The sequence below is a fragment of the Tigriopus californicus genome, chromosome 8, assembly GCF_007210705.1.
Source record: "Tigriopus californicus strain San Diego chromosome 8, Tcal_SD_v2.1, whole genome shotgun sequence".
NCBI classification, from domain to species: domain Eukaryota; kingdom Metazoa; phylum Arthropoda; class Copepoda; order Harpacticoida; family Harpacticidae; genus Tigriopus; species Tigriopus californicus.
Genome location: NC_081447.1, coordinates 2,543,523 through 2,556,995, shown reverse-complemented (window position 1 = coordinate 2,556,995; position 13,473 = coordinate 2,543,523). Strand labels below are relative to the sequence as shown.

General features: G+C 42.6%; 2 protein-coding genes and 1 long non-coding RNA gene across 4 annotated transcripts; 2 read left to right on the top strand and 1 right to left on the bottom strand.

Moving 5' to 3' along the window:
* The first annotated feature begins 2,149 nt into the window (after positions 1–2,149).
* LOC131884996 (transportin-3-like) lies at positions 2,150–6,523 on the top strand. Of its 2 annotated transcripts, none has more exons than XM_059232912.1 (2): positions 2,150–2,541; positions 3,760–6,523. In XM_059232912.1, the coding sequence occupies exons 1-2, from the start codon at positions 2,395–2,397 to the stop codon at positions 6,430–6,432; spliced, it is 2,820 nt and encodes a 939-aa protein (XP_059088895.1). In that variant the 5' UTR covers positions 2,150–2,394; the 3' UTR covers positions 6,433–6,523. The 2 variants fall into 2 exon arrangements, with proteins under 2 accessions (XP_059088895.1, XP_059088896.1); XM_059232913.1 differs by lacking the exon at positions 2,150–2,541 and adding an exon at positions 2,551–2,940.
* LOC131884997 (uncharacterized) lies at positions 6,013–11,591 on the bottom strand. Its single transcript, XM_059232914.1, has 5 exons — positions 11,486–11,591; positions 9,178–9,338; positions 8,515–8,704; positions 8,334–8,442; positions 6,013–8,269 (listed from the first exon to the last, which is right to left on the bottom strand). Exons 2-5 carry the CDS (start codon positions 9,235–9,237, stop codon positions 7,933–7,935), a joined length of 696 nt encoding a protein of 231 aa, XP_059088897.1. The 5' UTR covers positions 9,238–9,338; positions 11,486–11,591; the 3' UTR covers positions 6,013–7,932.
* A 714-nt stretch (positions 11,592–12,305) lies between these two features.
* LOC131885970 (uncharacterized) lies at positions 12,306–13,308 on the top strand. Its single transcript, XR_009373890.1, has 2 exons — positions 12,306–12,622; positions 12,700–13,308. It is a non-coding gene; the product is annotated as an uncharacterized LOC131885970 (long non-coding RNA).
* Positions 13,309–13,473: the final 165 nt, after the last annotated feature.

Genomic DNA, 13,473 nt, shown 5'->3' with positions numbered 1-13,473 from the left:
ACCCCTCCATTGGGACACGAATCATTCAGATAGCAGGCCGAGCGAGAGAGCTGCCATCACACAAACAAACAAACAAACTGAGTTATTCCTGTTCTTGAACACTTTGCGCCAACCATACCCTGGCAGACAAAGGCTTTGTTACCTTCTAACTTGAGAAGAATAAGCTACCAAAATGGCTCTAATATCTTCTTTTGGGTATTATAGAGGTACGTAGCAGACATTTCATAGGCTCATTTTGCTTTTGGCATTATCAATGAGCGATTTATAAAATGAATAACATTTTAAAGAAAATTTGTAGTTTTAAACTTTCGCCTTTTTTGGACACTCTTGGACGTCTTTGTCCACTTTTGGAGACCTTTTTTCGACATTTTTGGACACTTTTGGACTAGAGTGGACTAAAGTGTTCAATAATAAAAACCCAACTTCTATGTGGTTGATCCAGTAGAATCTTTTAAGTCAGACTGGGAATTTTGGTCAAAAACTATCCAAATCAACCTTACATTCCTGGGCTAGACTGGGCCACCAATTCCTAATTTGCGATTGCTTCAGATATAATCAGAATTCAAAATCAAATAAAAATCTTAAGTGTTCCCCTAAATTTTGGAGAAGTCCCTTGAACTTTTAAGGCTTAAATGCTCTTTGTTTAGGGATTGAATTACAGTGTCAAGTCTTTTATTCTTAAGGGAATTTTTCATTTTGGGTTTTTTAGTGTAAGGGAGGGGATTTATTGTCTATATTTTTGAGGCTTTTATGAGCAAAAATGAAGTACTGTAAACTGCTAATATTAATGGAGGAATGTAAGTTAAAACCTCTTCAGGGCGTGGATGACTACTTTTGAAAAACTGAAGTGCACATTTTTGGTGGACAAGCTCGAAATGAAATGAAAAAAACGTCCATCAATGAGCGCAAGAATGCACGGCTGAAAGCTTGTAATAGGTAGAAAAAGTGCTACATTAGCTGAAAAAAATATTTAGAACACTGGGAAATATCTAACTGCAAAAGATCTATAAAATCCATAAAAATATATATTATCAATACACAACCATTTCCGATACCTGGAACATGAAAAGTAATTTTTTATTCTTATGATATCTAACCCTCCAACAAATTAGAGTTAGTAGATCTAGCTAGCTCTTCAACATGGGGTTGATAAGCCCTTTTAATCCAGAAGTTTTCCATGTCTAACTTAAAGCCTGCCTACAAATCAATGTGTCTGCTCTCTGGGAAGTATGCATGTTTGTACTATAAAAGAGAGTACTGCATTCTTTTGACTAGCCTGTATGGTGGAGGCCTCAAAAATAGATACAGTAGCTATTAAATTCAGATGTTTTTGTTTATTCCTCCTTGCTTCATTTTGGCAAAAGCTCAAGCTTTTCCTGAAAACGCAACAAGAACCTCAATACTTTAGGCATAAAAAAGAGCAAACATGAAAATATGTGCATTTGGTCATGTCTCTTTGCCCTCACAAATTAGCTGAAATAAAGCACCCACAGTAACCAGCTTTAATCCAGAAACCTGCATGGTTTAGAGCATTTTTTTCGGAAGTCTAAGCTGGGGAACAATTGCTAGAGCTTTTGGTTCTTGAAACCTTTGGTTATCAGCTCAAAATTTTGAGCTGATACCCATAAAAAAAACCATAAAATGATGATTTGCATGTCATAACTGTTCGGAATTTTCCCCATAGATAAGTTGAAACGTCTCGCAGAAGAGTTGATGGCTTATTCATTGTTTCACACCACTTTGGGCAATAAATTGTCCATTTAATAATCTCTTGATAAAGTCTGGCATTTTAGAGCGTTTTCTCTGGTTTCTATGTTTGTTTGTCCGCATTTAGACGAAGCATACTGCTGCTTCCTCCCCTCAATGCCAATGTTGAAAACTATAGCCCAGTCACCTCTCAAAAAAGGCCGACGAGTCATCAGTCCGCTGCTACCTAAAGACCCAATAGCGGTAAGGCAGTCCACAAAAAAAACATTATTCGGATCATCAGGACACCACCCGATGAGTAAATCTAACATAATTTCCCAATAACCCTTTATCAGGACATTTTCCGAGCTAGCCACCTGGTCACCCTAAGTCCTGCGCCTCAAACCTTTGTATTGTTGTCGCGCAACCTCGTCTGTTTCCCCTGGCTGGCTGTCTATGCTTGCAGCAACACCAGCCTGATCAGCTAGGTGAACAGTCCGCCCCAGTCAGTCAGAAGCTAGAAGCCCGAACTTAGAAGGACGCCTCCAACGGCTCCAACAACTCGATCAGGTGCTGGGGGGAGTCGAATCCGCATTCCTTTTGAACTTCGAACCTCGAGCTTGAAGGTGTGGCCTCGTCCCACCCGGCCGGTGGTGCCCCCGACCTCATAGCCCCAGTGTGTGTGTGTGTGGGTGGGTGTATATGTGAATGATGGAGATCACGTTAGATTCGTGTCCCAGTTCGGACTTTGTGGTGGAGGCCATCCGGACGTTGTACCATCACGCGGATCCCAAAGAGAAGGAGAAAGCCTCGTTGTGGCTTCACGCCTGGCAAAAGTCCGTCTTTGCTTGGAAAGTAGGTATCTAGCCACATCCACTCAGTGGTCACGCCTGGGGACTACGCCCACCGGGGACTACACCCGCACACGCAAGGGCCACTTATAAATGATGGATTGCGGCTGGATGAATAGGGAACCTGAAACAGGGCACGGCTAAGATGGTGGATGCCCGCTGGAAATTTGGGGGAGAAATGACCAATGAGGCTCAAATGGGAAGCATGGATCTTGGGGCCCAGGGACATCTATATTGAATTAAACAATACAGCTGTTTTTCGTCTGTTCGTCACTTTTTTTGGACGTTTAACTTTTGAAGGAGATGGGCGGGAGCAGAGTTGATCAACAAGATACTCGCCTTGAACGGTGGCCCTCAGTCCCAGTTTGGGCACCTTATTTCCAAACTAAATATATGGCAGAAGGTATTTCAGAAAAGATTTTACAAAATCACGTAAATTAGAACCCGGCGTTGAACCCAAATTCCATTTTCAGCGCCCTGCCCCATCTTGGTGCGGACTAGACCAAAAACTTTAAACGGCTCAAAAAATAGTAAAGGACTTGGGCATTCGTTCCCTTTTTTATTCGTGAATATTTCGCATATAAAACGTATGAGATGGTCAAGGTTGATATGGTTGGGCCAAACTTCCAAAAATGAACTTTTGGAAACCTTTAGCCTTTAATAAGCGTGAATGTTAAATTACAATGATCACTACATCATTCCCTCCTATGACGTTAAGAAGATATCTTTTATAAATCTCTGAACGTTGAATCTTCTATCCGTTAATTTTGAATAGATGCTTAAAATCGTAAAAAGATTTAAAAAAATTCATTGCCATAGCACACTCTGACGGGAATAATAATCGCAAAAGCTATCATACGCTCTTTCAAGCTTACAGTTAAAAACTCATTGCTTAATTCGTATTTGGATGTCAAGGGTGTTGAGAACGTTGAACTTCCAGGATTGAAAATGATTCTCCAAAGAGTTGGTGATTTGTATTCATTGTGTCACAATGTTTTAGCAATACGATGTTCAGCAAATAATACGTTGATTAAATTTTGCACTTAAAAGTCTATTCCCTCGTTTTTTACGTTATCTTGTCGGCCCCTCGACGAAGTCGGGGGCGCTTTCTTCACTCACTGGAAAAAAACATTCATGTTGCCGATAAACATGGAAAAATCAAGTCTTCGAATGAAAGGATTGCCTTGCCAAGTTAACCATGACATGTTTAATTTTCTTCCAGATATCGGATGAGATTTTACATCGCAAAATCGATGTGGAGAGCTGTTACATGGCGGCTCAGACGCTGCGCACCAAAATCCAGACCTCTTTCCATGAATTGCCCCCGGAAGCTCGCACCTCCTTGCGCGATTCCATCCTGGAGCACTTCAATGGCGTCGACGAGCGCACCAATCACATCATTTCCACGCAGATTTGTCTGGCTCTGGCCGATCTATTACTACAAATGCCCGAGTGGCAAGGAGCCATGGGCGAGCTGGTCCAACGGTACGCCCAAGCCCGGGAATTCGCCTTACTCGAGTTGCTCATCTTCGTCCCGGAAGAAGTCAATTCTCGACAATTGCGATTGGGCGCCAATCGGCGAAGTGAGATCATGGAGGATTTGCGCAGCTCGGCCGGTTTTGTCACCGAGTTCTTGCACGCTTGTTTAGCCAAGCAACAAGCCCAAACCCATGGGGAGCATACCACCTTCCGCATCAGTTTGCTCAAATGTCTCTCCTCGTGGGTTGAGTTGGGCATCATCCCCATTTTGGGCTTGGAGAACAACCCGTTGGTCATGCACGCTGTTCTGAGCTTGGAAAAAGTGGACGAGCACTCGATGGTACACGAAGCGGCTTCAGATCTGATCTGTGGGATTGTGGAACGCATGGAGGACCTGAATCTGACCAACGAGAGCTGTCAGTTCGAGTTGACCTTTTTCACTTTGATCCGTCGATTGGAGCCGGCCTATCTTCTCTCGGTGGCTCACGAGGACATGTCCAAGTCCACGAACTTTTGTCGGATATTCACCGAGTTTGCCGAGAGCTCCTTGCATCGCATCATGTCTTCAGCCCCACAGCAGCCACATTTCAGCATGGCCATCCTGGATTCTGTCCTGGTATGTTGTGGCCATCCGGACTACGAGATGCCGGACATCACCTTCAACTTGTGGCATCGCCTCTCAGAAGAGCTCTACCAACGAGACGATGAGCAAACTACGCAAATCTTCCGTCCTTACATCAACCGATTGATCCTGGCCTTGTGCAAGCATTGTCAGATGGAGCCTGACATGGATCAAGTCCTCGAAGAGGGCGAAGACTTTACCATGTTCCGATTTCGAGTGCGAGAGCTCATCCGGGATGTGGTGTTCATCGTGGGATCCTCCAACGTATTCAAGAACCTCTTTGACTATGTGAAAGGTGCGAGTGCTTGGGAAATCATGGAGGCAGCTTTATTCATCATGTCAGCCGTGGCCAAGAGCGTCCATCCCACGAGGGACGAGAATCCGGCACAAGTGGTCGAAAGTATTCTGGCCATTCCTCCCAGCACTCACATAGCCGTCAGACACACCTCCCTCAAGCTCATTGGCGAACTAGCTGAGTGGATCGATGCCCACCCGCAGTTCTTGGAGCAAATTCTCAACTGGCTCTTGGCCGGCTTGCAAGATCCGAAGCTGTCCTCGGAAGCCGCGACAGCCCTTCAAAACATGTGTTCTCAGTGTCGTGGGAAAATGATCCCGCATTTCGAAGGGCTTTTGCAGATCCTCAAGGCTGTGGACTCGTTCAACCTGAAACCCGAGGCGGCCAACGGTCTCATCAAAGGCGTGGCCATCATTCTGTCCGATTTTCCCAACGAGCAAGTCGCTCAAGCCATGAGCACCATGTGTCAAATGCAGATCGTCCCCTTGAGTGCCATTGCCAACGGCGCTCTTCCACCCGGAAAGATCGCCAAGAACTCCAAGAACGACCCGGTTCTCTATCTTGACCGCTTGTCCAGTGTGTTCCGTCATGTGACACCCAATGTGTCGGAAAACCAGAGTCACCCGTGTGTGAGTGTCGTCCAAGAGGCTTGGGTGGTCATATCCAAGACGTGCGAGACGTTTCAGAGCGACGTCAGGATCATGGAGAGCCTCTGTCGGACCATGCGGTTCATCCTGCGGTGTGTGGGCGCTCAAGCCATGCCCATTTTGGAGCCCTGGGCTAAACAGATGGTGCACGTGTATCTGAGCCATCCACACAGTTGCTTTCTGTACCTGGGCTCGATTCTTGTGTATGTATTCTCATCCAATCCCTCGCTAATCCCCGGCCTGCTGGGCATGATGGAGGCCTTTCTCCCACCCACGTTCCAGATCCTGCAGGCAGAAAATGGACTCCGTAATCACCCCGACACGGTGGATGACTTTTTCCGCTTGAACGCCCGATTCCTTCAGCGTTGTCCGATCCCATTCCTTCAGACCACTTTCATGCCCTCGATAGTGGAGTGTGGCCTTTTGGCCGTGTACCTGGACCACAAAGAGGCTAACGCTTCGGTTATGAAGTTCTTCTTTGATCTCTTCCATGCTGGTCGCTCCAAGGAAGAGAAAGAGGACTTTGAAACGCGTAGACTCCTCGTCGACCAAATCAGACACAACTTCGGGGCCAAGCTCGTCGAGGCCCTCCTCCGGGCGGCCATCTTCAATTTGCCCAGTTACACCTTCCACGATATTGGGGATGTGATCTTCGAGCTCATGTTACTGGAACGAACGTGTGTTTGCCATTGGCTGGGAGCCGCTCTCAAGGGTCTGCCTTTGAAAGATGCCAATGGGATCGAGAAGGTCACCCAGAAGCAGCTGGTCAAGGTACACAAGGAAGTTACCTCGGCCGAAGAACCCAAGGATGTGTCGGATGCCCTCCGAGATTTCAATCGACTGTGGCGGTAGCTTCCATGTTCATCGCCTTTGTTGTACTTGTGTGATATGTCTTATCAATGGTGTCCTCCCCGAATATCATGATTATCTCCTAACCAGCCAATTGAATGTCTTATTTTGTCGCGGAATTTAGTATTATCAAAGTGTTATGTTAGGGACGCGCGGTGAACAGACAGACGATGTACTCTGGTTGAAGCTCTATTGCAAACTGTTTATTGAACGGTAGTTGGGGCATGGATACAAGGGATCGTATATACACAGAGAGCATATATGAGGAACGAGAGAGCATGATGCATAAGCATGGCATAAGCCGTGATAACCTAAATAAGGAATAACGCTACACATAGATACATCGATACATACATAGACAGTATGTAGAGCCCTTGGTACAACTTATGTTATAGAATGAGCTCAGCATTTGGTAGGTACTGCGTCTCGAAGATTACATGATTGTAAGATTAAATGACCTCGCAATTCCTGGATCCGAGAAGTCAAATACGTAGTAATACGCAAAAAGTCCCTCAATTCGTTGGGAAAACGATGCCTCTTAATCAATCAGATCTGAATAGGAATGAATTCGGAACTAGGAAAGCTCTTGTTTTAACCTTCCACGACCTTCACTCATCAAAGCAAGCCAATGCAATATACTCTTTTGCCACTTTAAAGATACATAAAAGCCGTTGAATTGAAATTCAACATGTTTCACTGTTTTACGAAAAGGCGAAGGAGGGATGTCCGAGTAGTATTTATTTAAAATAATGAGAGTGCGTTAGACAAAAATAGGAGACTATTGAAGACTGTTACTGGGAAAAGATGTCGAGGACACCACCATGTTCATTGGGGATAGATTATGCTACAACACCTAATTTTTCAACCAATGCCTAAATTAAAAATTAGTACGTCTTGGCAAAATTTCAAAAATACTCCGCCCGACAAACAAAGGTTTTTAGGGCTGCTAAAGCAAAGCATAGGCAAGACCGAAATGAATGCCAGCAATTTTGCGCCACAACAATAGCCTAACTAAGGTGAGTTGATTGGCGAGACCCAAAATACAAATTAAAGACAAGAAACAGGAGTGTGGGTCAATGTTTCTTATCCATGAAATGGATTTTTAATCAAAACAATCGGAAAAATGGCGAAACACTATTTACTAGTGCTGGGGCGAGTCCTTTGATTTTTTGACTTTTTGTCGGACTCGCCCCAGCTCTATTACTTCCTCATTAACGTCTTGTATTTTGCTATGATGCAAAAATTGGGGTTTTATTGGCTTTTAAATAAAATAAAAAAAACAACGTTCCAATGCCTTACACCTACTGCATTCGTCAAGTCAAAAACATGCATCGACCGAAACATCATTTCATCGTCACCAATGAAGACCGTGTCCAGAATCAAACGTCGGCAAATAGTTCCCATTTTGTGTGTACGCACCAATGAATATATGATAAAAATTGGCACCCCTTCATTTCATACCTCCGTCACGTTCAGCACTCAAAACGGTTGGTCGGTTCATTTTTATTTGTCTTTGCACATGTTTCCCCCCAATGCGCCCAAGTGAGAAATGGTGTTCACGCCCAGAAGCACCAGATACCAATTGGTACTTTTCGGGGCCAACGAGGCGGCTGTTGACTTCAGTGCCAAAGGGGGGGATCCGAAGCATCCCCACGTGCGGAATGTCTTGGTGTGCATTTCACCTTGGGCCCCATCAGTGGCCACGGCCCCAACTTTGACTGGGTACGAAGTGCATCTCGTTAGCCCTTCAATATCATAATAAAGATCAATAGTTTGCCCTTGATGCCACGTTCCTCCTCGAGGCAAACTGGTTCCACTGGATGGTTCCAAATATGCCACCCTGTACAATTCAAACATCTGATTAAAACTGCGAGTCAAGGTAAAAAAAAATGAATAATGTGTACCGGTAGGAATGGACACAAGATGAGATCTCGGGGGGCATCCATTTAATTTGGCCCTTCCAAAAGCTGTTGATTTGGTTCACAAAACTGAGATCCAACACGGGAGGTGGAGCTGGATGGAACAAAGAAGAGAACTTGGGAACCCAGATGGAAAAACGAGGGCTAGATAAGTTTGATGGGTTACCTTCTGTTTTTGTGACATGGATTTGGTAGATTTCGTTAGGTTCAGTGCAGTACAAGTCAGGTCCCTTGATTTGGATGGAAATGTTGTATTTGGAACAAGGCTTGAAAATGTCGTATGGGTAAATGGATAGACGGTAACGACAAGAGTCATCGTATCCACATGCAGCTTGTTCCATTGACAAAACGGGGCTCTAGAAACACACCAAATTGATGTGTTAGCTCTCTTCAGATCAGTTTTGAGCTTCTTGCGTAAGAATGTGTAAAGGGTAGGGCTTTGATCAAAAGCCCTTAGCCCGACGATGAGACAGACTCCCATTAAAGGCAGTGTTTCGGATTGAATTTGAAGACGAGACCCAAAGCCATAAAACGAAATGAAGGTGCTCGTTTCCGACGAGATGGAAGGCCAAGAACGTTTTTGACCACCACATTCAACACCAGAGACCTTCCAGATTTCCCCCCATACATATCCATGCTTTGTCTGTTGCCCCAAATAATTACAGAGTTAGATGCACGCTCTTGTCATGCATTTTTTTGCAAAAACGCCATTCAACATACTCTTCTTTCCCACCGTTGTAATAGTTTCAACGACGTTTGTGTGACGAGTTGGTTCCTACTTTGTGAATAGGGTTCCTTTGAAAAAGCTTTCGAAAATAGAGGCTCTTACCCGTAGGAGTTTTCCCGTTTCATCTCGAAACTTGAATCCAAAGTGCTCTTGAAGGGTCATTCTTTCAGGCAGTCGCCAACGAATGTCCAAAAACCGCGAAGATTCGGTCTCCCATACTTCCGAGATAACAAAACTTTCTAACTCTAACCTCAAGGGCTTTCCTATAAAAACAATTTCAGGATCAGACAATGGTCAAAAGAATATTCAAGGCACCAATCTAGCCTTTCCCTTGTTGATATAAAAGCTGCATGCAGCACATGTGTGGGAGGAATACATACTTCAACAATATGTCTTTGTTGACGAATCGACTCAATCTACATAATGCATGGGTGTGTAGTTAGCAAAAAAAATTCTACGTACATATGACATCCAACCTTTCATTCTTTAACAACGTACACAGCTAAACGGAACACGGAGTAAATGGAAATCAGACCAGGCAGAAGTTATTACGAGGGGTATTTAAAAACGAATGTCAGACATTGATTTAAAAAGGACGCCACGGTATTCTTATGATCTTTGCAACAATCCCATGCTTTATCGTTCCTATACATTGTGACCTTAGTGTCACGGGTATGTTAGCAATAAAAACACAGACTCAGGCTCGAGCCGAAAGAGGCTTTCCGAACCAGAAATGATTGGGGCAAAAAAGACCGTTGGATAAAAAGAGTCATCATCGAGTCCATGTCTAAAAAAATCGACTGAAGCGTGTTTTTTCTTGAGACAGATGTTGCCTTTGGAGGTGATGCTTTTTTGTTTATGATACCAGCTTTAAGTAAGTATTTGACGACCAGAAGAGGAGAGGGCGAGCTCATTCGTTCTCTGCCCTGTTATGTAGCGACAGCTTTAAGTAGCAGCTGTCTGATGATGTCACCACAAATTTTGGGAGGTCGCTGGAGAACTTTTCCATACAGTAGAGGTATAAAAAGACTAAGATGCTAAGCAGCGCAATATTGGACAAAAAGCGTTTTTAAGGCTTCAAAATGTCATTTGAAAGTAGAAAATTCTAATGTAGGGAGATTAAGTAAAAAAACCCAGCTTTTTTTTCAGCTATAAAATATTTTTAAGCATGTTAATGATTTAAACTGTGACAGTTTGTTAAATAGCACTGCTATATGAATCATTCTTTTCATGAATGAATAAGTTAGAACTCTAATTCAATCTTTCTCTTGACAAAGAACTGTTAAGCCTCAAAAGTACGAGTGACTTCTCAAAATTTGATGGTGACGTCATCTTCTTATCTGGCTTCAATGTCTCAAAAGCGCTTTGAGCGATCGTTCGATCTAGCTAGAAATTGAAATACGTCATTTCAGCTACTTGGGGCAAATATGCTTTGAAAGAGAATGTAATGAATTGATATTAAATTGGAGTTCGTACTTCTTAACCCTTGCGTCCTCATCCATATTTCAGGGGTCAAGGAGCCTGGCAAAAAACTCGATTCTTCGATTACCGTGAATCCGTTTTCAAGCAATTAGATCTAAGTGTGATGGCGAGACCTTTTTCTACTTAACATATTGAAACAGCAAATGATTTATTGTGGAAATCCAGGATCATGTTCTTTCTGGCTTTTGTTTACTTTCTCAAAGATGGCTCATACTTGGGCATAATAAAAGCATTTCTGAAATGTGTGTAATTTCACCTCATTTGCCATTGGGATTCATTCAAACATAATTTCTTTGAGTACCAATGCTCCATCAAAACCAAACCCGATCAGCTGAATCCATGTGAATGTATGCAATTCTGATTATTTTAAAAGATACTTTTTAATCATTTGACAGAGGGGTAAAACAGTACTGAAAAGCTAAGTCTTATTTAAGTGACCTGAAGGGAATAGAAGCAAAAAAGAAACACCTAACTTCTTAATTCAGATCTCCTCAAGCTAAAATTGGATTAGATATAATGTGGCACTTGTTTTTCCAATAGTGTCTCGTAAAGTAAACTTTCATATCCATATCATCAAGCTCATCTTTTAACGGGGGGAGAATCATTTTCAGAAGGCACCAACAGTGATCCTTTTACGTCTTACCTCTCATATTCCAGGAAGGTTTTTTTTTCATTTCCTTGCTTATAACACAATCGCTCCATTACTGAGGCAAACAAGCCAAAAAAGGATGAAGATGTGAAAAGAATCTTTTCATGAATTTGGTGCTAACGGTTGAAGCGGCGTTAGAATGGAATTTACCACGCAATTGTAATTCGCTTTTCAACGAATGGCGAATATTCATTTCGATTCATTCATGGGTTCATTTGTCAATGTAAAGTTTGTTCCAAGTTCCATAATGATTGTTTGATTATAGTTTTATGAACTTACTGCAATAATCGGTTGAGTGACTTTTGCCCTGGGTTAAGAAAATCGTTAAAGCACTCAAAACTAAGCGAACCCACCGATCAATTACTCTCAATTTGAAAGGTCTATCCCCCATTGTGGTTCGTGATTAGGACTGAAATGAAATGCAACCACAATTCCGACTTTATGTGTGTATAACCACAAACTATGAGGCCAAGAGTGGATATGAATATGGAAAATATCCTTTAAGAGATAATTTACTTCAACCATAGCAAGTTTTTGCCGCCCTTGGTCATGTGTCGTTAAAAATATTTTTTTAGAAATACCAATAAATGGCGAAATCTAAAAAAAACGTGATCTAAAAAAAATAGCAGAAAGCGTTTTCGCTGCCATTTTATTTGTCTTGATTTTCACTTTTATCATACGCATGTGCCAAAGGTTATAAACTCTGAACATTCCTTGCGTCTTAGAGCCCAAAATGAATGGATTAGCTCCTTTGTGTCGGGGTTAATGCCGTTTTTTTATTGAGTCTTCTTAGAGCATAAGTTTTGACTCCAACATTAGAACGGACTTAAGATTGCCCAAAGTTTTCCTTTGCCACAGTATGTCTTAAAATTTGATTCAATGGAATGAAAATTATGAATTCTTAAACCATCCGTTCCATTCAATTGAGGAGATGTCATTAAGATGAAACAGTAACACTCAAATTGGTCATCTTCAAAATCGTGATAAAATGTTATGGTGCACATCTTTGATGCAAGTTTCAACATTCCAAAACTTGTTGGACTTTGAATGAACTCTCTGGATCCGAACTCTATGCCAAACAACAACATGCGATCTGATTCTTTTAACTTGAACGTATTCAAACCCTAATCCTTCCATGATAACCATCCAAATAATGAAATCAGGAAGCAAGCTGGATTGCCACGTACCATAATGTTGCACAAGCCTTGGTAAATCCACTTGTTACATTGCAACCAGGCACAAATAGAAAAACAGTTTTGCACTTGTTCTAAACTGCGCACTACCACCACCACTACCACTGATACCTGGAATTTATCAACGGGCACATCTTTAGTTGTGACAGTTCCTAAACCCGGTAGTTTCTTTTGCATCCGCATACAATATCACGCTGTATCGTGTTTCTGTGTCCAAACCAACGTAAGTTATGCAAACTGTGGACACATTTCATTATTGAAAACTATCTAGCTTTCAAATGTGGTTGGACCTATTTATAGGTTCGTATGAAAAACGTTAGCTCCAGTTCGGGCATCTTGAGCACGGTGATCGCCATCACCTTGACTAGCATGTTCCTGACCGTCCTTACGTACAAGTACAAAGTACGCATGGATGATGTTCATCAATTGAAACATGGTTTCCGAGGTGGACATCTCAGACGAACGGGCAAATTCCATCACCATCAGAAACATTTGCGCCAGGTGGAGATTCCGCTGGCTCGAGGAAAGCATCATCAACGGCGGGAACGTCATCAAGAGGAAAACAATAAGAATCATTTTGATCATCATGGTGGCGAGCGGGCCGATTTGCCCGTTCGCACCAAGCTATCTTCAGTTCTAGGCTTGAATTAAGATATGTTTTCATTGTCAATCAGAAAATGCCTTTGAGGAGGGCATCATCAATGAGTGAAGAATTTGTGTGTCAAAGGATGTGGCTAGGAGTCTTATTACGACTTTTTTATAACGATGATTGTAGTGGCGAGCGTGATCGTGGGCTAATTTTTATCTACTGTGATGACGTCATGACCTAATTCGTTGATGTACCGTTATACCTTTGAGCAAAACGAAATCAGAAATACAATTGGATCTTAATGACTCAAAATCACAAAATCAGGCTACGTGTCTTCTTCCATTTTCACCACTCTACGTAAACGATTCTTGGTTGATGTTAATAAAGATCATTTGTCGGCGTACGGCGTAAAGTTCGTTCGAATTGTTTAGTTGTAATTTTGTGAACTGAATTATAGCTGTACCACAGGATTTGATCAGCCTTTA